This window comes from Lampris incognitus, chromosome 15 (genome assembly GCF_029633865.1).
Source record: "Lampris incognitus isolate fLamInc1 chromosome 15, fLamInc1.hap2, whole genome shotgun sequence".
NCBI classification, from domain to species: domain Eukaryota; kingdom Metazoa; phylum Chordata; class Actinopteri; order Lampriformes; family Lampridae; genus Lampris; species Lampris incognitus.
This window is the reverse complement of record NC_079225.1, coordinates 44,792,429-44,815,150: the sequence shown is the minus strand read 5'-3', so window position 1 is coordinate 44,815,150 and position 22,722 is coordinate 44,792,429. Positions and strand designations below refer to the sequence as shown.

Below are 22,722 nucleotides of genomic sequence, written 5' to 3'. Positions count from 1 at the left end.
TTGAGCATGCGTCAAGACACTTGTCCATCATCAACGTGTGTTCAGAACTAAACAGAGAACGTTGACTGAACTCTCGAGTAATCGCTCAGCACGACTGCCAAATAACCACAACGCGACACGAGTGACTTCCTGTCTCTCCATCAGAGATGTGACACGTCGGGTCCGCGGTGGCGTAGCGGTCTAAGCGTCGGCTTTGCGTCGATGCAGTTGCCCACTGGGGACCGGGGGTTCGCGCCCCGGTCTCGTCAGATCCGACTATGGCCGGACTCGATGAAGCAGCGATAATGGGCAACGCTGTCTTCGGGAGGGGGGCGGAGTCGGCTTGTGTTCGTCACATGAATGCGTCTCTGGGTGTGTCGGAAAAAGCAGTGGTTCGGCCTGGAGTCGCCTTGTCACGGAAGTGGGGAGGCGTCTCCTTCCAGACTGCCGGCCGGAGAGATGCAGTTGGCGAACGCATGCAGTATAAGGGGGGGGGGGTGTTTGAACTAAAGTAGGGATCGATTGGCCACTAAATTGGGAGAGAAAGGGAAAAATCATAAATAAATGTAAAAAAAAGAGACGTGACACGTCACAGTGACTCCGCTTTAGTTTTCCGGCGGCCATACCAACATGGACCCCGGCTCTGCCAAATGACGGAAGCTAAGCAGGTGTGGGCTTGGCTAGTACTTGGATGGGAGACCTCCTGGGAAAATGGAGTTGCTGCCGAAAGTGGTGTTGGTGGGCCAGTAGGGGGCAGTCTTCCCTCTGGTCCTAATAAAAACAACAAATATCAAATCCCAATGCCCCAGTGCAGTGACGGGGACACTGCTGTAGGAGGCGCCGTCCTTCAGATGAGACGTTAAACCGAGGTCCTGACTCACTGTGGTCATTAAAGATCCCACGGGGCTTATCACAAAGAGTAGGGGGTCCCCGGTGTCCTGGCAACACTCCCAACCTGGCTCTCCCCATCTGGCCACCTGACCATCCCCCCATGTAATTGGCTCAATAACTCCTCCCCCTCCACCTCAAGCTGATGTGTGGTGAGCGTTCTGGTGCCAAATGGCTGCCGTGCACCACCCAGGTGGTGCTGCACATGGGTGGTGGTTGAAGTGAGTTATCCCCTTCACTGTGAAGCGCTTTGGGTGTCTAGAAAAGCGCTATATAAATATAATGATGATGATGATGATGATGATGATGATTATTTAGTAACATTTAATTCATTAGATGACCTGTCCCCAAAAACCTTCGAAAAACCACGACACCCTGGACCTGTCATCTCTCTCTGTTCATCTTAATGTGAAGTTTTTATAAGTCATTTGATTTAATGATAATAATAATACCCCCCCCCATTATCCGAACCGCCTATCCTGCTCTCAGGGTCACGGGGATGTCATTATTATCATTATTATTTTTATTATTATTATTATTAACCCAATTTGCCCTCGGGGATGAATAAAGTATTCTGATTCTGATGGTTATGATGTGTCAGCTGTCATTCTCCAGCTTAACAGTAGAGGGCGCACACTGCGCCGTCCTCGTAACATTAACTGTAGCCAGAGTAGTGTGGCCGGATCAATACTGAGATCACTCAGCTGTGTCAGCGCCAGTCAATAAATGAACTCCTCTGATTACATTCCCGAGATTTTAGACCGTATCAATCCTCGCAGGGAATTGAACCTGCACCCCATCGATGTTATTGGACCGCAGATCTGACCGTCTTTTCTGCTAAGGCTTCTTCACTCACAGACCTCCAGGCTCAGCCTAACAGGCTAATTCCAGTCAGGTGATCATCTCTTTATACCCACTTGTGTCCTTTCCAGATCCGCTGCTGACCAGAGACGTTCCAGAGAGTCTCCTCCCCCCCGTGTCTGACCGGGCCACCACGCACACACACACAGAGTCCAGTATAGACGACAGCGCCGCAGAGCAGGTGAGAGAGAGAGAGAGAGAGGGTGGTGTAACACAGGGAGAGAGAGCTGAAGGGGGGGGTGTGTTCATTTGTGCTTCAGAGTGTGATTGATGAAACAGACTACACAGTGTGTGTGGGTGTGTGTGTAAATGGGTTCTTAGTATATTGTTTGTTGTCACGACAATCCTCCCGGCACTTAACAGCTACACTATATTGCTCTGTTTGTGCCGGGGACCCGGTCCTTGGGGTGGACCAGCTTCTGGTGCAGCGTGTTTTGGGGTTTGAAAGCAGTTGAGACGGGGTGTTTGGGAAATACACATCTCAACTGTTCTGATACTCCTGCCACATCTGGACTCACCACTGGTTTACTCTTAGACAGCTGTTGTCCTTCTCTTCGATCGGCTGGTGCTGTTTGGGGTCTTCCTGGCTTTGACAAACGCCCAGTTAGGATGACCACACTTAACCAGGGCCTGTTTAATGTGGGGTTTCTCCCCTTCCCCGGCCGCTGTGTCGGTGGGGATGTTGTCAGCTCGGTGGTCCAGCGTCCTGGTGACTCCTAGTTTGTGCTGCAGTGGATGATCAGAGTCAGACCTGTAGTACTGATCAGTATGTGTTGGTTTACTCATGCTGGGTATATTACTAGTGCTGGGTACGTTACTCATGCTGGGTATATTACTAGTGCTGGGTACGTTACTCCTGCTGGGTATATTACTAGTGCTGGGTACGTTACTCCTGCTGGGTATATTACTAGTGCTGGGTACGTTACTCCTGCTGGGTATATTACTAGTGCTGGGTACGTTACTCATGCTGGGTATATTACTAGTGCTGGGTATATTACTAGTGCTGGGTATGTTACTCATGCTCGGTATATTACTCCTGCTGGGTATATTACTAGTGCTGGGTACGTTACTCATGCTGGGTATATTACTAGTGCTGGGTATATTACTAGTGCTGGGTATATTACTCCTGCTGGGTATATTACTAGTGCTGGGTATGTTACTCATGCTGGGTATATTACTAGTGCTGGGTATGTTACTCCTGCTGGGTATGTTACTCATGCTCGGTATACTACTAGTGCTGGGTATGTTACTCATGCTCGGTATATTACTCCTGCTGGGTATATTACTAGTACTGGGTATGTTACTAGTGCTGGGTACGTTACTCATGCTGGGTATATTACTCCTGCTGGGTATATTACTCCTGCTGGGTATGTTACTCCTGCTGGGTACGTTACTCATGCTGGGTATATTACTAGTGCTGGGTATGTTACTCATGCTGGGTATGTTACTAGTGCTGGGTATGTTACTCCTGCTGGGTATATTACTAGTGCCGGGTATATTACTAGTGCTGGGTATATTACTAGTGCTGGGTATGTTACTAGTGCTGGGTATATTACTAGTGCTGGGTATATTACTCCTGCTGGGTATATTACTAGTGCTGGGTATATTACTCCTGCTGGGTATATTACTAGTGCTGGGTATATTACTCCTGCTGGGTATATTACTCCTGCTGGGTATATTACTCCTGCTGGGTATATTACTAGTACTGGGTATATTACTCCTGCTGGGTATATTACTAGTGCTGGGTATATTACTCCTGCTGGGTATATTACTAGTGCTGGGTATATTACTCCTGCTGGGTATATTACTCCTGCTGGGTATGTTACTCCTGCTGGGTATATTACTAGTGCTGGGTATATTACTGATGCTGGGTATATTACTCCTGCTGGGTATATTACTAGTGCTGAATATATTACTCCTGCTGGGTATATTACTCCTGCTGGGTATATTACTAGTGCCGGGTATATTACTCCTGCTGGGTATGTTACTCCTGCTGGGTATATTACTAGTGCTGGATATATTACTCCTGCTGGGTATATTACTCCTGCTGGGTATATTACTAGTGCTGGGTATGTTACTAGTGCTGGGTATATTACTCCTGCTGGGTATATTACTAGTGCCGGGTATGTTACTAGTGCTGGGTACATTACTAGTGCTGGGTATATTACTCCTGCTGGGTATATTACTAGTGCTGGGTATATTACTCCTGCTGGGTATGTTACTAGTGCTGGGTATATTACTCCTGCTGGGTATATTACTAGTGCTGCGTATACTACTCCTGCTGGGTATATTACTAGTTAGTATATTACTAACTACATCTTATTGCCCAGTTGTGTGTGACAGTCTCGTCATCAGTGGTTTCCCTTCAGTGAATCTGTGTGGAGCTTTGAGGAGGACCCACTAAGATATTACTGGGTACGTTACTTCTCTTCTCCTTCGGCAGTCCGTCGAATCGATGACGCCTGCGATGCAGTTTGAGCTCGGCGAGCACGCCTGTGGGCCAGCAGGCCGCATTAGAGCGACCATGTCGTGCACATTGGTCCCGGACGAACGTTGTCTGAGTGGGTCTGTTGTGTCTTGCGCGGTGGGCCTTATCGTAGGCTTCTTGTCTCTTCTGTTCAACAGCTGTTCTCGATTGCCTTACTGTGGAGCGCCATCTCTGTCTGTCCAAGGCCACTGTCTCCCAGCTGGAGTCATCTACGCCGCAGACCTTCATGTGAAGCCTAGCTTCTGGCCTCCCTGCCCCCCTTTTCCCCTGGCACGGCTCCCCGTAGAAAACCCCCTCTGGTGGGCGGTTGTCTGGCGTTCCTCTCACGTGGCCGGCCCATCTGAGCCGGGAGGCTGTTATTGGGGCTTCAACACCGGCAGCGCCAGCACGTCTCAGTACTTCCACGTCGGGCACCTCGTCTGCCCGTCTGATTGGCGGCAGCTTTGGCAGATGACGGCGCCGTATGCCGGTGAGCCGGACGGTGTGTACTCCTCAGCAGAGCGGAGGTGTTCTGCTGTCTCCTCATTCATCCTAAACCTCGTCAGATCTCAGCTCCTGCCCTGCCGCGCTGACTGCTCCAGATTCAGAACTCCCCGTTCGGTTTGTTCATCTGCCACCCGTAACCAGCTCATCGGACCACCAAATAAAGACAATAAGGTTCCACGTGTGTTGTGTTACAGCTAGTCGGGACGTGCAGAAACAAATAACTGGAACTAACCACCTCCATACGGAGTCAATTATCCACTTCCTTTGCCCTTTCCCAGAATCCTCGCTGGCTCTTAAAGTGTATGTGTCAGCTCACACGGGATCCCTGGGTAGGCTGTTAATCCAGGCTTACTCCCAGAGAGAGAGACACCCAGACCGCGATACAGAGAGACACAATGTGTCGATGTGTGAAACGGGATTAACGGCCACCGGCGTCGATGGTCGGAACACAGAGCACTCGTGGGATGTTGTTCCTGAACGGCTCTGACAGCCCACAGACACGACCTCTGACCCCAGCCGCGGTCTCTACGGACTCTCCTGTTTACATGGGGGCTCTGTGCTGGATCCTGCCCCTGGAGGAGGACTGGGAGGGAGGAGGGGAGGAGGCAACTGAGCTCCTTCCTGCCCTCCACCTGCCGCCTCTCCGGCCGAGTCTGAAGGAGCGACTGGCCGGGCTGCTGGACGAGGTGACCTGCTGTGTGGTCTGCCAACGCCCACCGGACCACATCGTCCTCCTGGTAATGGACCGGATCCGCTGTCTGGTTCTGATCTAGAATCAGAATCGGAGCTAGAATCAGGCAATCAGAACTAGGGCTGAAACTAAAATTAGAGCTAGAATCAGACATTTTTTTTTAATCAGAACTGGAAATATAGCTAGAACCAGAACTGAACTCAGAACTAGAAAGAAAGGTAGAAACTTTAGTGGCCTGACTGAGTCCGTGTGTTTTCCAACATGGAGCCATAAAAACATCAAGAAACCAGAACGAATCTCTCTGTACATGTGTAAAGGAAACAAAATAGAAATGTAAAAAGGGTCAGATGTGTGATATTCACCCACAGCAGTGAAGTGATGCATTTCAGCAGCGTTCCTCATCAGGTGAGCGCTCCTCATCAGGTGAGCGCTCCTCATCAGGTGAGCGCTCCTCATCAGGTGAGTGCTCCTCATCAAGTGAGCGCTCCTCATCAGGTGAGTGCTCCTCATCAGGTGAGCGCTCCTCATCAGGTGAGCGCTCCTCATCAGGTGAGCACTCCTCATCAGGTGCGGGGTCCTCGTCAGGTGAGCGCTCCTCATCAGGTGCGGGGTCCTCATCAGGTGAGCGCTCCTCATCAGGTGCGGGGTCCTCATCAGGTGAGCGCTCCTCATCAGGTGCGGGGTCCTCATCAGGTGAGCGCTCCTCATCAGGTGCGGGGTCCTCGTCAGGTGAGCGCTCCTCATCAGGTGCGGGGTCCTCGTCAGGTGAGCGCTCCTCATCAGGTGCGGGGTCCTCATCAGGTGAGCGCTCCTCATCAGGTGCGGGGTCCTCATCAGGTGAGCGCTCCTCATCAGGTGCGGGGTCCTCATCAGGTGAGCGCTTCTCATCAGGTGCGGAGTCCTCATCAGGTGCGGAGTCCTCATCAGGTGCGGGGTCCTCGTCAGGTGAGCGCTCCTCATCAGGTGCGGGGTCCTCATCAGGTGAGTGCTCCTTTAGTCACATGATGGTAAACGAATTGTTGGAATGGTTTGTTCTCATTTTGGGAACTTTATCTCTAGAACTCGAATCAGAAGCTGAACTGGAATCTGAATTATTATTTATCATCATTATGATGATGTTGAATATTTTGTTAGTGATAAAATAAGAGTAAATGAAATGAGCTAAATGTACTAATTTAAATGTACTAATGTCCTGTACGTACATAAACTGTATTGTGAGCAGACTAACAGTCACACAACACAACTGCAGGATAAACTATACATCCTACAGTGCATACTATGCATCATACAGTGCATACTATACATCATACAGTGCGTTATGCATCATACAGTAAGTATTATACATCATACAGTGTACATCATACAGTGTGTACTATACATCATATAGTATGTACTATACATCATGCAGTGTGTACTATACCTCATACAGGGACTACGATACATCTTACAGTATGTACTATACATCCTACAGTGCATACTATGCATCATACAGTGCATACTATACATCATACAGTGCATACTATACATCATACAGTGCGTTATGCATCATACAGTAAGTACTATACATCATACAGTGTACATCATACAGTGTGTACTATACATCATATAGTATGTACTATACATCATGCAGTATGTACTATACCTTATACAGGGACTACGATACATCTTACAGTATGTACTATACATCCTACAGTGCATACTATGCATCATACAGTAAGTACTATACATCATACAGTGTACATCATACAGTGTGTACTATACTTTATATAGTATGTACTATACATCATACAGTGTACATCATACAGTGTGTACTATACATCATACAGTACATAGGGAACACAGACAAGCCAGTGGTCTCATTACAGTAACCTAGCTATGGTTATCAATAAAAGAGCTTACCAATAACTGATAAATAATCAAGACAACATGTCGTGACATGAAACACAGCAGATGTTATTCAGATGTATTGTCACTTCCCTCACTAGCTGATTTGTTATAACTGTGTTAGCGCCCCCTCTCTGAACACAGACAATTCTCAGCAGGTTAATGTCACGACTCTTTATTGATAGCTAGCTAGCTAGCTAACTAGCATGAAGTTGCTCGGCAACTACTCAGAAACAGACCAGCTGACAGACTGAGGATGACAATTCACTGACCGTCCAATCAAATCAGAGTATTAGATGATGTCATTGATGACCAGAAGCTGATTAGTTTTAGAAACTGTTTAGTTATGTTGTCAAGCAGGAGGAGAGTTCCTCACGGGGCTTTAGTCACATTTTCACCACAACAGCAGTTCTGGTGTGTAGCTTAACTTTACAAATACGGTGAGACAGGAAAACAGGTCTTTAACTTGCTGGGTGACCCTCAGCCAGCGGGTGAATCTGGCTGGTGAAAGCTGTGGGAATGTGTGTCAGTGTTTGGCTCTGGTTTCGGTCCTCAGATCTGCTGGTCTGTAGATAGCAGCTCTTAACCTCCACACGGCATCCTAATCCGTCTCTGATCCTCCTCCCCCTGGACGGCTGGGAAACACCTCACCGACTTCAGCCCAGATCCACAGTCGAGCAGAGTCCACCCCCCTGATGTTGTGTGAATGGGTTCTGGGTTGTATTTGGGTTTCATTATTCTTTTATATATTTCTGTATTTTAAGGTTGATTTTCTTTTCTTTTTTTTTACTTTTTAGCTTTCACTTGAAAAAATAATGTTTTCTTCTTTTCACATCACCTACTTTTAATCCGTGCATTCCCGCTTCATTTAAAGAACATTGCGTTGTATTTGGGTGTACAGATAGCGTTTGACTGGTTGATGGAGAGTCATCCATCTTGATATACTAGTTACAGATTTGTTTGTATCTCTGCGTTTGGCCGATGGCCTGAAAAAAACAGACATGTTTGCTTTTCCTCACTGGTTTCATTTTGCTACACAGCCTTGCTTTTATAAGCGTGATCATGTCAAGAAACGTCGATTCTCTCCATCACCCTAGCACTGTACTGGTGACCTTTGACCTTCCTAGTGGTGGCTTCTAATGATGGTCATCAAACTGTAACCCACCCTGAAGAAGAGTGTTAACTGATTAGTACCATTCGTTACATTTGTTACTGTCCCGTTGAATTAATGAATAAATTCTCAAAATGACTGTGAAACCTTCCATAAATCATCATCGACCTTCTTTGATTTTCTTACCTGGATGCATAAAGACGCTAAATCCATCGGTTAAATCATTCATCAAGAATTCAGTTGACCAATCAATCCTTAAATTAACGTTTCCGCCCATCTGTCCTCCTCCTCTCAGAATATGGAGCGGGTGTACACACTGTACCAGACCTTCCCGGAGAGTTGCAGTGTGGAAGTGGACGTTCCCAAAAACCCATACGTTGGCGAGGCCAGCGTGCCGCGGCCAAGCCCCAGAAACATGTCTGTCTCCCAGCGGCTCTGCAAGGTCATCCAGGAGCTGGTCGACACCGAGAAATCCTACGTGAAGGTAATGAGACGGCGCTGGCAGATGGATGACGATCGAACCAAACGACCAGTTTCATGATCAAATATGGGCGTGTCCATTTACTGGAGTTTTGATGGCCATGTGTACTATTAACAGAGGATTCGCCATCTTACAGTGCTGTGATGGCAACAATCCTCTAGTCCTCAGTGAATAGTACATATGACCTTTGAAACTAGTTAAAGGTCATCCAAAGGAGTTGAATCAAGTGCAACTGGACTTGGTACATATCCGTGAAGACGTTTCGCCTCTCATCCAAGAGGCTTCCTCAGTTCGTGCCTTTCTGACTAGACCAAGCTAGTCTCTAGTTAAAGGTCACACCCATATTTGCATAAGAAACTGGTCGTTGGTTTCAGTCGTTAGGCACTGTATTGTACTGTATTGTTTATAAGGGTTGAAGAGACCTGCAGTCAGTTTAGACTGAAGATGTCACTTAGTTCAATCAGTCAATCAAGCAGTCAAGTTGCATTTTATATAGCGCTTTTCTAGCTGCAACTGCCACTCAAAGTGCTTTATAAAATATAGTTGTAGTTGAGTGATGAAACGTATCTGTCAGTAAACGTTGTGCATCGAGGCATGTGAGGGTGTCCGTTATGTGTAAACAGAGAAATCTAAAACTGTCCACACTTTCAACAGGTGACCCATTGATGGAAATAGGGATGTGATTTCCTCTGATTTTCTATAGTCAACAATGATTTATTTTGTTTTGTTGACATTTAGAGAGAGGTTGTAATCATGGCACCACATGGTTAAATCTTCCACTTTCCTCCTATAGGCCCTCTCATCACTGTCGCTTATTAGTCCAATCACTGTGGTGTCACCTGTGAATTTAATGATGCTGTTGTTGTCATAATTGACAACACAGTCATGTCTAAACAGACTGTACAATAGGGGACCGAGACAGCATCCCTGAGGTGCACCGGTCCTTAAGAACTAATGTGGGTATGTTTCACCTATTCTCACAGTCTGGGGCCTGCCTGCCAGGAAATCAAATAGCCTTGGCAGCGCTGTCTCCGGGAGGGGGGCGGAGTCGGCTTGTGTTCGTCACATGAATGCGTCTCTGGGTGTGTCGGAAAAAGCAGTGGTTCGGCCCGGAGTCGCCTTGTCACGAAAGTGGGGCGGTGTCTCTTTCGAGACTGCCGGCCGGAGAAATGCAGTTGGCGAACGCATGCAGTACGAGGGGGGGGGTGTTTGAATTAAAAATAGGGATCGATTGGCCACTAAATTGGGAGAAAAAGGGAAAAATCAGAAATAAATTTATGAAAAAAAAGGAACTCAAATAGCCAATTAGTGATAGAGCTACCCGGACCAAGACCTCTGAGTTTCAGCACCAGTTTGGATTGTACAACTGTATTAAAAGCAGGGCTGTAATCAATACAGAGCATTCTGATATAGGTATTTTTCTTTTCGAGGTGTACTAAAGCTGTATGTAGAGCAAGTGAGATAGCGTCATCTACAGCTCTGTTGGAACAGCGCGCAAACTGTAAAGGGTCAAGGGTAACAGCAGTGTTACATTCTATATATGGTATCGCCAGTCTTTGCAGGCACTTCACAATAACAGAGGTCAAAGGAACAGGTCAGTAATCAGTACAGCAAGCGACAGGTGGTTTCATAGGTACAGAGACAATGGTGGTTTTCTTAAAACACAGTAGAACCACACACTATGACAGGGACAGGTGAAAAATGTCAGTAACAACATGAGATAGCTGACTGTAACATGCCTTGAGTCCACGGGGAGGGATGCCGTCTGGGCCAGCAGCTTTACGAGCCTTAACCCTTTTAAAAGTTTTACTCACATCAGCCTCTGTCAACCTGCTGGTGGACTTCATCGGGCGGGCACTGTGCTGCTGTCACCAGGGCCAGGTTGTGAGCTTCAACGCGGGAATAAAAGTTGTTAAGCTCCTCCGGCAGAGAGGCCGGGGTGTTGATATTCACACTGGGTTCAGATTTAGAGTCCGTAATCGCACTGCGAGTCACAGCTTTATCTCTTGGTGCCTAAATACTGACATGAAAGCACCGCTGATGTAAGACTGAAGTAGGTTCATGTGGTAAAAACCATCATATTTTCTTCAGCAGATACAGACATTGTATACTTTAGTGTCTTCTCACACTGCCCCCTGGCGGTGGATGTGATAACATGTCCTGCCTGTGTTTGTGTGTCAGGACCTGATCTCTCTGTTTGACATCTACCTGACGCCTCTGCAGAGGGAGACCTTCCTCAGTAAAGAAGAGGTGAGTCCACAGACAACACAAAAAATGCATACAGAACTATGGACTCCACACACTGCGAACAACACCTTAATAAACAGTTTATTAAACAAACAACACCTTAATAAGCAGTTTATTAAACAAACAACATCTTAATAAGTGGTTTATTAAACAAATTACACCTTAATTAACAGTTATTGAAACAAACAACATCTTAATAAGTGGTTTATTAAACAAATAACACCTTAATAAACAGTTATTAAAACAAACAACATCTTAATAAGTGGTTTATTAAACAAATAACACCTTAATACGTGGTTTATTAAACACATGAATGTTTCAAGATCCTGATGGACATTCTGTCCAGAATGAAATGCTGATACGTCACTCAGCATCCAATGAGAGCAGTGTGTGTATTCTTTATACATGTATATGGTACATGTATATAATAAATGCATATGATACATGTATATGGTAAATGTATATGTTACATGTATATGATATATGTATACGGTAAATGTATATGGTACATGCATATGATACATGTACGTATATGGTACATGTATATGATAAATGCATATGATACATGTATATGTTACATGTATATGATGCACACATATTATACATATATAATACATGTACTATATGATACATGTATATGATACATGTATATGGCACATGTATATGCTACATATATATGTTACATGTATATGATACATGCATATGATACATGTATATAATACATGTACTATATGATGCATGTATATAATAAATGCATATGATACATGTATACGATATATGTATACGGTAAATGTATATGGTACATGCATATGATACATGTACGTATATGGTACATGTATATGATAAATGCATATGATACATGTATATGTTACATGTATATGATACATACATATGATACATATATATAATACATGTACTATATGATACATGTATATGGCACATGTATATGGCACATGTATATGATACATATATATGTTACATGTATATGATACATGCATATGATACATGTATATAATACATGTACTATATGATACATGTATATTATAAGTGCATATGATAAATGTATATGGTACATGTATTTGATACATGTATATGGCACATGTATATGATACACGCATATGGTACATGCATATGATACATGTATATGATCAATGTATATGATACATGGATGGGTTTAATGTAGCGCTTTTCTAGCTGCAACAGCCACTCAAATCACTTCACAATCAATCAATGCAGCACATTCACCCACACACACACTCATACACACACACACTCATTTGCACACAAACACACTCAGACACACTCATACACCGATGGCAGTGTCGTCCACGCAAGGCCCCGACCAGCTCATCGACAGCAGTTAGGGGTCAGGTGTCTTGCTGAGGGATACCTCCACATTTTTGAAAGGAGGAGCTGAGGCTCGAACCGGCAACCTCTCAATTACCAGATGACTTGCTCTGTCTCCGAGCCACTGTGTCCCCATATATATTGTCTCAGTTTGTATTGGATAGTGATTGAAGGGTGAGATCGCGGGTACAAGCAGCTGAAAAGAGTTTCCTCCGTAGGGTGTCTGGGCTCAGCCTTAGAGATAGGGTGAGGAGCTCGGAGTAGAGCTGCTGCTCCTACGCGTCGAAAGGAGCCGGTTGAGGTGGTTCGGTCATCTGATTAGGATGCCTCCTGGGCGCCTTCTTTTGGAGGTTTACCGGGCACGTCCAACTGGGAGGAGACCCCGGGGTAGACCCAGAACTCGCTGGAGGGACTACATGTCCAATCTGGCCTGGGAACCCCTTGGGGTCCCCCAGGAGGAGCTGGAGGGCGTTGCTGGGGGGAGGGACGTCTGGAGTGGCCTACTTAGCTTGCTGCCTCTGCGACCCCACCCCGGGGAAGCGCTGAAGATGAATGAATGAATGGATGAATGAATGTATTGTGTCATATTTAATCATATCATACACATCATATTGTTCTGCATGGTGTGGTATTCTATATATGTATAGTATATTGTACTGTATGGTGTTGTACTCTGTGTATGGTATAGTATATTGTACTGCATGGTGTGGTATTCTATATATGTATAGTATATTGTACTGCCTGGTGTGGTATTCTATATATGTATAGTATACTGTGCTGCCTGCTGTGGTATTCTGTGTATGGTATAGTATATTGTACTGCATGGTGTGGTATTCTATATATGTATAGTATATTGTACTGCATGGTGTTGTACTCTGTGTATGGTATAGTATATTGTACTGCATGGTGTGGTATTCTGTGTATGTATAGTATATTGTACTGCCTGGTGTGGTATTCTGTGTATGTATAGTATACTGTACTGCCTGGTGTGGTATTCTGTGTATGTATAGTATACTGTACTGCCTGGTGTGGTATTCTGTGTATGTATAGTATATTGTACTACCTGGTGTGGTATTCTGTGTATGTATAGTATATTGTACTGTATGGTGTTGTACTCTGTGTATGGTATAGTATATTGTACTGTATGGTGTTGTACTCTGTGTATGGTATAGTATATTGTACTGCATGGTGTGGTATTCTGTGTATGTATAGTATACTGTACTGCCTGCTGTGGTATTCTGTGTTTGTATAGTATATTGTACTCTACGGTGTTGTATTCCGTGTATAGCATAACAGTTTCAGTGCCAGCCAAGTGGTCTGAGGGTTGGCTGGAGGAGAAAAGAGGGAAGTGTGTACTTCACCGTCCTGTTTCCTCTGCTGCATCCCGTCAGATGGAGTCTTTGTTCGGGAGTTTGCCGGAGATGTTGAACTTCCAGAGAGTTTTCCTTCACACGCTGGAGGAGCGCATCGCCTCCTGCCCCAACCTCAGCTCGCTGGAAACCCCCCAGCAGTTCAAGGTACCGTAACTACCCTCGCCTGTCTGTACTACTACTGTCACTACTAGCTAGCAAAACTGAATGTGGAACACCACCGCTACTATGAGTACTGCTAACACAACTAAATACTTACGACCACAGCTACAATTAATGCTACTAAATACTACTACTAACCACTACAACTAAATACTTACCACTAACACGTTTCTATTGCTACTTCAACTGTTACTACGACTACAAATCCAATATTATTGTGAACTGCTAAAACCAAATACTTAACACTACACCTGCTACTACTTACCAAATTTGACTAACTACTGCTACTGCTAGTACTATTACTACTATATACACAGCTAAATACTTGTCACTAAAACTTACTCCTAACTTCAACTTTTTTGGTCTCTTTTCAAAACTATTTTGAATTTACTGACCTTTCATTCTGTTTTGCTCAAGGGCATGTGGGCAGAGCCCACGGTTGTTTATTTGAACCTGTGCTGTTTTCTTGACACCACCCGTCCGCTCTGCCATTAGCCAAACACACATCGTGTGGAAGGACATGTAAGATGTGACTTGACGTAGTGTCTGTGTCTGTGTCTCCGCCCTCAGAAACTGCTCTTCTCGTTGGGAGGCTCCTTCCTTTATTACGCCGACCACTTCAAACTCTACAGCGGGTTTTGTGCCAACCACATCAAGGTCCAGAAGGTTCTGGAGAGAGGTGAGGCTCAGAATCAGAAACGCTTTGTCGTTTCATTTCATGCACTTGTGCACATGAAATGAAACGACACATCATTTTCCCCACAGCGGTGCAACACAAAGACAAACACACACCCAAAAACTACAAGAACACACACATCCAAACTGACACACATATCCAAACTAAACAAAAAAATCACTGTCCAGGAGAACCAACGCCAGCCAGGATGACTGTCGGAACTGCCGGTCTGCATGGGCTAGCAGTTAGCTTAGCCTGCCCCGCTTCCACGTCCTGTCAGGCCGCCCTCGGCATTTCCTCTTCGGGCGCAGCTCCGGTCAGGGTCCATGGTCCCTTGTCCCACCAGACGAAGCAGATCAAGCTCTCCCAACCGATCCAACGCCAGCTCTCCCAGCCGGACACCTTCGACACACCTCCCCGCACTCCACACGACGACACTAAAAACACAGTCAAGGCTAGGCGAGGCCGCCGCCAAACCGCCCTCGGTGATATCAGAACTGCCGGTCTGCATGGGCTAGCAGTTAGCTTAGCCTGCCCCGCTTCCCCGTTCTGTCAGGCTGTCCTCGGTGTTTCCTCTTCCGGCACAGCTCCAGGCAGGGTCGTGGTCCCTGGGCCCACAGGACACGGCAGACCAAGCTCTCCCAGCCGATCCAGCGCCAGCTCTCCCAGCCATCAAACCGAGACAAATGTAGACACAGACGTGGACAAAGACGCTGCATGGACGGTACTGAGTTGGACCGCCGCAAGTGTGAATTTGCGCCGCCATTTTCCCACACCGGGACTGGGTGAGGCCATTGCAAATGTGAATTCGCACCGCCATCTTCCCACACCGGAAGCAGAATCATAACCCCAAAAATGTCCTCTTTATCTCAGGGCCAAATGTCCTGATGTCATCCAATGTTTGTCCACTGTCCTGGAAAATTTAGAAATTTGAATCTGGGAAGGTTTGGAAATATACTCCAGTGTCTAGAAAAGATGAAACATATCTCTCCTGGCGTGGTCGTAGACCACATGGGATATTGATGCAGAATGATGTTCGGTTATGGAGCGATGTGGTCCAGCTGACACTCATATCGTGGTCTTGGGTTGAATAATATTGATTTATAGAGCGATGTATTCCTCAGCTAAGACGGACCGAGCCTTTAAGGAGTTCCTGGATGCCCGGAACCCCACCAAGCAGCACTCGTCCACGTTGGAGTCCTATCTGATCAAACCGATCCAGCGGGTTCTGAAATATCCACTGCTGCTCCGCGAGCTGGTGTCTCTGACCGACCCCGAGAGCGAGGAGCATGGACACCTGACAGGTACAACATGGACTCCTGTTAACCCTCCTGCTACTCCTTCACGTATTCCTACTACTACCACTACTACTACTACCATCACTGCCATGACCGGTACAACTATTACTTCTAGTACAACTACTAATACTAACACTATTACTACTACTACCACCATGGCTATTACTGCTGCCATGACCTTTACAACTATCTCTACTACTACTACTACTGTTTTTATCATGGCTTATTATTATGATTACGATTCTTACTATATTAATACTACTTCTACTGCCACTGTTATTGCAGTTATTATCATGACTATTATTTCTACCACTATTACAACTGCTACTGGCAGGACTGTCACTTCTGTACAACTATATGAAAGTTTAGAGTCCTCTGTAGGCGTCCGGGTGGCGTGGCGGTCTATTCCGTTGCCTACCAACACGGGGACCGCCTGTTCGAATCCCCGTGTTACCTCCGGCTTGGTCGGGCGTCCCTACAGACACAATTGGCCGTGTCTGCGGGTGGGAAGCCAGATGTGGGTATGTGTCCTGGTCGTTGCACTAGCGCCTCCTCTGGTCGATCAGGGCGCCTTTTAATTGGTCAAGTGTAAGTACAATTGGGGAGAAAAGGGGGGGGGAAAGTTCGTGTAGCACTTTAAAACATGGGAACACAGATGGAAAACAATCGATATGGGTCCAAAGCAGCACAGTTAACATGGAAAAACCATAAAGACACATAAACACGTGTGCTGTCCCGACACCCTGACGTGAAGGGTGTTGGTGTTTTCTCAGCAGTCAGATGAGCCGTTCTGACATCTTGGTATTTCTGTGTTCAGACGCCTTGAGAGCGATGGAGAAGGTTGCCAGTCACATCAACGAGATGCAGAAGATCTACGAGGACTACGGCACCGTCTTCGACCAGCTGGCAGCGGAGCAGAGCGGCCCGGATAAAGAGGTAACATCGGTTCCCCCGGCACCTTTGACCTTTGTAAGGTTCAGGAGTTAAATCTGGGGGGCATCCAGGTAACATGGTGGTCTGTTCCGTTCCCTACCTACACGGGGATCACCGGTTCGAATCCCCGTGTTGCCTCCGGCTTGGTCAGGCGTGTCTGCAGGTGAGAAGCCGGATGTGGGTATATGTCCTGGTCGCTGCACTAGCGCCTCCTCTGGTCAGTCGGGGCACCTGTTCGGGGGACTGGGGGGAATAGAGTGATCCTCCCACGTGCTACGTCCCCCTGGTGAAACTCTTCAGTCAGGTGAAAAGAAGCAGACGGCGACTCCACATGTATCAGAGGAGACATAGTGGTCTGCATCCCTCCCTGGATCGGCAGAGGGGGTGGAACAGTGATCGGGACAATCCAGAAGAGTGGGGTAATTGACCAAGAACAATTGGGGAGAAAGGGGGGGTAGAAGTTTAATCTGATCTGACTCCTAAAATGCTAATCAAAGATTCAATATGAGATTTTCATGATGGTTTTTCTCATCCCAGTGAGCTGTCATCTTCTGGGAGATATAATGTACATTTGTTTTTCAGTTATGAGTCCATGTATGGAGGATTTTTTTTTTACCCCCCTTTTTCTCCCCAATTGTGCTTGGCCAATTACCCCACTCTTTGTCCCGGTCGCTACTCCACCCCCTCTGCTGATCCGGGGAGGGCTGCAGACGACCACATGCCTCCTCCCATACATGTGGAGTCGCCAGCTGCTTCTTTTCACCTGACAGCGAGGAGTTTCACCAGGGGGACTTCGCGTGTGAGAGGATCACACTACCCCCCCCCCGACAGGCGCCCCCAACCGACTAGAGGAGGCGCTAGCGCAGCGACCAGGACACATGCCCACATCTGGCTTCCCGCCCGCAGACACGGCCAATTGTGTCTGTAGGGACGCCTAACCAAGCCAGAGGTAACATGGGGATTCGAACCGACGATCCCCGTGTTGGTAAGCAACGGAATAGACCACTACTACCCAGACACCCAATTCATGGAGGATCTAGTGAGAACATTCATGTCAAAAATATTGGAAAAGAACGATCTATAGGGCCATGATGATGCATTTACCATAGTCTTCAAATCCAGGTTAACATCAGACATGGAAGTGGAGTAGAATGTTTCTGCTTATTTGTGCGTCGGTGCCGACACACAAATAAGAAGTTGGTCGACACCAGTGCTCTCATAGTGTTATCAGTGTTCTTACTGAGAATACTATAATTCTCATCGTATTCCCCAGTGAAGCCTAAATCCCATTTTGTCCCCCTCAGACGACGGAGATCTCCATGGGGGAGTTCCTGGTCCATTCCTCGGTGGTGTGGCTCAACCCGCTACCTTCTCTGGGACGTCTGAGGAAAGACCCGGAGCTGACGCTGTTTGGTGAGGACAAACCCCAAGTTTCTATCAAAGACATCGCTTCTGTCAATTCACTGTAGTCTGATGAGTGACGGCAGCTTCCATGCTCATTTTATAGTATGGACAGGGTTCAGGAAAAACCTGGAAATGTCGGTGACCTCGAAAATGCAATATCAAGGCCTGGAAAAGTTACGGAAAATTAAAATTTGTAAAGGTCTTGGAAAAATCATGGAAATCTGAGTAAAGCGGCATCAACGCTGTTAAAGACTTGATTGGCTAATTATGAACAAACAAACTGCCGGTGTAAACATAGCAGCAGGTGTAAACATAGCAGCCAGTGTAAACATAGCAGCAGGTGTAAACATAGCAGCAGGTGTAAACATAGCAGCAGGTGTAAACATAGCAGCAGGTCAAACAAACAGCCGGTGTAAACATAGCAGCCGGTGTAAACATAACAGCCAGTGTAAACATAGCAGCAGGTGTAAACATAGCAGCAGGTCAAACAAACAGCCGGTGTAAACATAGCAGCTGGTGTAAACATAGCAGCAGGTGTAAACATAGCAGCAGGTCAAACAAACAGCCGGTGTAAACATAGCAGCAGGTGTAAACATAGCAGCAGGTGTAAACATAGCAGCAGGTCAAACAAACAGCCAGTGTAAACATAACAGCCAGTGTAAACATAGCAGCAGGTGTAAACAGCAGCCAGTGTAAACATAGCAGCAGGTGTAAACATAGCAGCAGGTGTAAACATAGCGGCAGGTCAAACAAACAGCCGGTGTAAACATAGCAGCAGGTGTAAACATAGCAGCAGGTGTAAACATAGCAGCAGGTGTAAACATAGCGGCAGGTCAAACAAACAGCCGGTGTAAACATAGCAGCCAGTGTAAACATAGAAGCAGGTGTAAACATAGCAGCCAGTGTAAACATAACAGCCAGTGTAAACATAGCAGCCAGTGTAAACATAGCAGAAGGTGTAAACATAGCAGCAGGTCAAACAAACAGCCGGTGTAAACATAGCAGCAGGTGTAAACATAGCAGCAGGTGTAAACATACCAGCAGGTCAAACAAACAGCCGGTGTAAACATAGCAGCAGGTGTAAACATAGCAGCATGTCAAACAAACAGCCAGTCTAAACATAGCAGCAGGTGTAAACATAGCAGCCAGTGTAAACATAGCAGCAGGAGTAAACATAGCAGCAGGGGTAAACAGCAGCAGGGGTAAACAGCAGCAGGACTGACCATGTTCCATCAGGTGTGTGCATGCAACAGTTTGTCTCAGTTTGCTAACGTGCCAGCTAGCTTGTCGGCAGTACACCAGACAAGGTCAGTTTCAGTAATCAGTGAATTCAAATGGAACAGTAAAAGTTGTTGACAGTTGGTGTCCGGGTTGCGTAGTGGTCTATTCCGTTGCCTACCAACACGGGGGTCGGCGGTTCAAATCCCCATGTTACCTCCGGCTTGGTCGGGCGTCCCTACAGACACAATTGTCCGTGTCTGCTGGTGGGAAGCCAGATGTGGGTGTGTGTCCCAGTTGCTGCACTAGCGCCTCCTCTGGTCGGTCGGGGGACGCCTGTTCAGGGGGGAGGGGGAACTGGGGGGAATAGCATGATCCTCCCACCCGCTACGTCTCCCTGGCGAAACTCCTTACTGTCAAGTGAACGGAAGTGGCTGGTGACTCCACATGTATCGGAGGAGGCATGTGGTAGTCTGCAGCCCTCCCCGGATCGGCAGAGGGGGTGGAGCAGAGACTGGGACGGCTTGGAAGAGTTGGGTAATTGGCCAAGTACACTTGGAGAGAAAAAAAAAAGATTAAAGGAGAGCACAGAAAGACAGGAGGTGGAGCTGGAGGTGGCAGAGTTGAAGATGATAAGATTTTCACTGGGAGTGATGAAGAAGGACAGGATTAGGAACGAGTATATTAGAGGGACAGCTCAGGTTGGACGGTTTGGAGACAAAGCAAGAGAGACAAGATTGAGATGGTTTGGACATGTGTGGAGGAGAGATGCTGGGTATACTGGGAGAAGGATGCTGAATATGGAGCTGCCAGGGAAGAGGAGAAGAGGAAGGTCAAAGAGGAGGTTTATGGATGTAATGAGGGAGGACATGCGGGTGGCTGGTGTGACAGAGGAAGATGCAGAGGACAGGAAGAGATGGAAACGGATGATCCGCTGTGGCGCCCCCTAACGGGAGCAGCCGAAAGCAGTAGATCTTTACTGCACCTTCCCAGGAACTACAGGAGAAAATGAGCCATGCTCACTAAACTGCCATGTTTATCAGTGTGAACTGTCCCTATAAAATGAATAGAATAGAAATAAAGTAAATAAAATAATCAACACCCGGGCTACTGCTAAAGGTTGTGTCAACTGTCTGATCTGTTTCATTACTGCTGTTTCCCTTCCAGTTTTTAAGAGGGCGGTGATCCTGGTTTACCGAGAGAACAGCAAACTGAAGAGGAGGATGGTGAGTCCAAACACCCGACATCCACCCTCGATTTGCTGTATAGTTTTCCACATGTTGGAGGCGGCACGGTGGCCCAGTGGTCAGCACTGTTGCCTCACAGCAAGAAGGTCCTGGGTTCGAACCCCAGGCCGTCCCAGGTCCTTTCCGTGTGGAGTCTGCATGTTCTCCCCGTGTCTGCGTGGGTTTCCTCCCGCCATCATGTAGACATGCATGTTAGGGTTAATACTCCTGCCTGTGCCCCTGAGCAAGGCAGTGGAAAGAAGAACTGGAGTTGGTCCCCGGGTGCTGCAGCCGCCCACTGCTCCTCCTGTACAGTAGGGTGGTTACATGCAGGGGACACCTTCACTGTATGCACAATGACACATCATAGTGTTTGTGGGTATGTGTCCTGGTCGCTGCACTAGCGCCTCCTCTGGTCGGTCAGGGCACCTGTTCAGGGGGGAGGGCGAACTGGGGTGGAATAACGTGACCCTCCTACGTGCTACGTCCCCCTGGTGAAATTCCTCACTGTCAGGTGAAAAGAAGCGGCTGGTGACTCCACATGTATGGGTGGAGGCATGTGGTAGTCTGCAGCCCTCCCCGGATCAGAGGAGGGGGTGGAGCAGAGACCGGGACGGCTCGGAAGAGTGGGGTAGTTGGCCAAGTACAACTGGGGAGAAAAGAGGAGGAAACGAAACAAAACAAAAAGATATCCCATAAATAAGTGGAATAGGGAGGTAAATAAGTTTAAAATGCTGAACAGTTTAACAGTTGGATGCCTTTAAAGCTTCAGCTAGAAGGACTGGTTCATAATCATAACCATAAGTATGTTCATAACATAAGTATTTCATAACTATAAGTATGTTCATAACCATAAGTATTTCATAACCATGAGTATGTTCATAACCATAAGTATGTTCATAACCATAAGTATTTCATAACCATAAGTATGTTCATAACCATAAGCATGTTCATAACCATAAGTATTTCATAACCATAGTATGTTCATAACCATGAGTATTTCATAACCATAAGTATGTTCATAACCATAAGTATGTTCATAACCATAAGCATGTTCATAACCATAAGTATTTCATAACCATGAGTATGTTCATAACCATAAGTATGTTCATAAGTATGTTCATAACCATGAGTATTTCATAACCATAAGTATGTTCATAACCATAGGTATGTTCATAACGATGAGTATGTTCATAACCATGAGTATTTCATAACTATAAGTATTTTCATAACCATAGGTACGTTCATAACCATAAGTATGTTTATAACGATGAGTATGTTCATCATGATAAGTATATTTATAACGATGAGTATGTTCATCACGATAAGTATGTTCATAACCATGAGTATGTTCATAACAATAGGTACGTTCATAACCATGAGTATTTCATAACCATGCGTATGTTCATAACAATAGGTATGTTCATAACCATAGGTACGTTCATAACCATAAGTATGTTCATAACGATGAGTATGTTCATAACAATAGGTATGTTCATAAGCATGAGTATGTTCATAAGCATGAGTATGGTGTGTACTGGAACCTGGTCTGGGGTGTTTCTCCTGGCTCTGTGATGGTTATCTCATGTGTGTCTGACTTCCTGTGGCAGACCGGCGTGCGCTCCGCTGATCTGGACCCGTTCAGGTTCCGCTGGCTGATCCCGGTGTCGGCGGTGCAGGTCCGCCTGTCCGACATCACAGGTCAGTGACCCGTCTGACAGCAGGGTGATGATGTCATCATCGCCGCCAGAGACTTAAAGGAACCGTCTGTAGTTGTTAAAGTCCGTCTGGGTTTTCTAGTCGGTGCTCAGCTTTGGGAGGAAACGCCGTCTAACAGAATGAATGGATAACTGATGTGACTCAACACACACACACACACACACACACACACACACACACACACACACACACACACACACACACACACACACCTGTCACACTGACACCTCGCTCAGCACACACACACACACAC

The 22,722-nt window shown here is 46.5% G+C and overlaps 1 protein-coding gene across 6 annotated transcripts in view; it reads left to right on the top strand.

Moving 5' to 3' along the window:
- Nucleotides 1-22,722, top strand: part of LOC130125064 (rho guanine nucleotide exchange factor TIAM2) — a 60,247-nt gene that overhangs the window by 29,796 nt on the left and 7,729 nt on the right. For 5 of the 6 annotated variants that reach the window (XM_056294500.1, XM_056294502.1, XM_056294499.1 and 2 more), the window contains 10 exons: nucleotides 1,800-1,909; nucleotides 8,684-8,872; nucleotides 11,051-11,119; nucleotides 13,855-13,980; nucleotides 14,566-14,674; nucleotides 15,796-15,975; nucleotides 16,787-16,905; nucleotides 18,207-18,315; nucleotides 20,692-20,750; nucleotides 22,361-22,451. In XM_056294500.1, the coding sequence (XP_056150475.1) occupies nucleotides 1,800-1,909; nucleotides 8,684-8,872; nucleotides 11,051-11,119; nucleotides 13,855-13,980; nucleotides 14,566-14,674; nucleotides 15,796-15,975; nucleotides 16,787-16,905; nucleotides 18,207-18,315; nucleotides 20,692-20,750; nucleotides 22,361-22,451 (1,161 nt within the window). The remainder of the gene's footprint in view (nucleotides 1-1,799; nucleotides 1,910-8,683; nucleotides 8,873-11,050; nucleotides 11,120-13,854; nucleotides 13,981-14,565; nucleotides 14,675-15,795; nucleotides 15,976-16,786; nucleotides 16,906-18,206; nucleotides 18,316-20,691; nucleotides 20,751-22,360; nucleotides 22,452-22,722) is intronic. The other variant, XM_056294503.1, reaches the window with a different exon arrangement.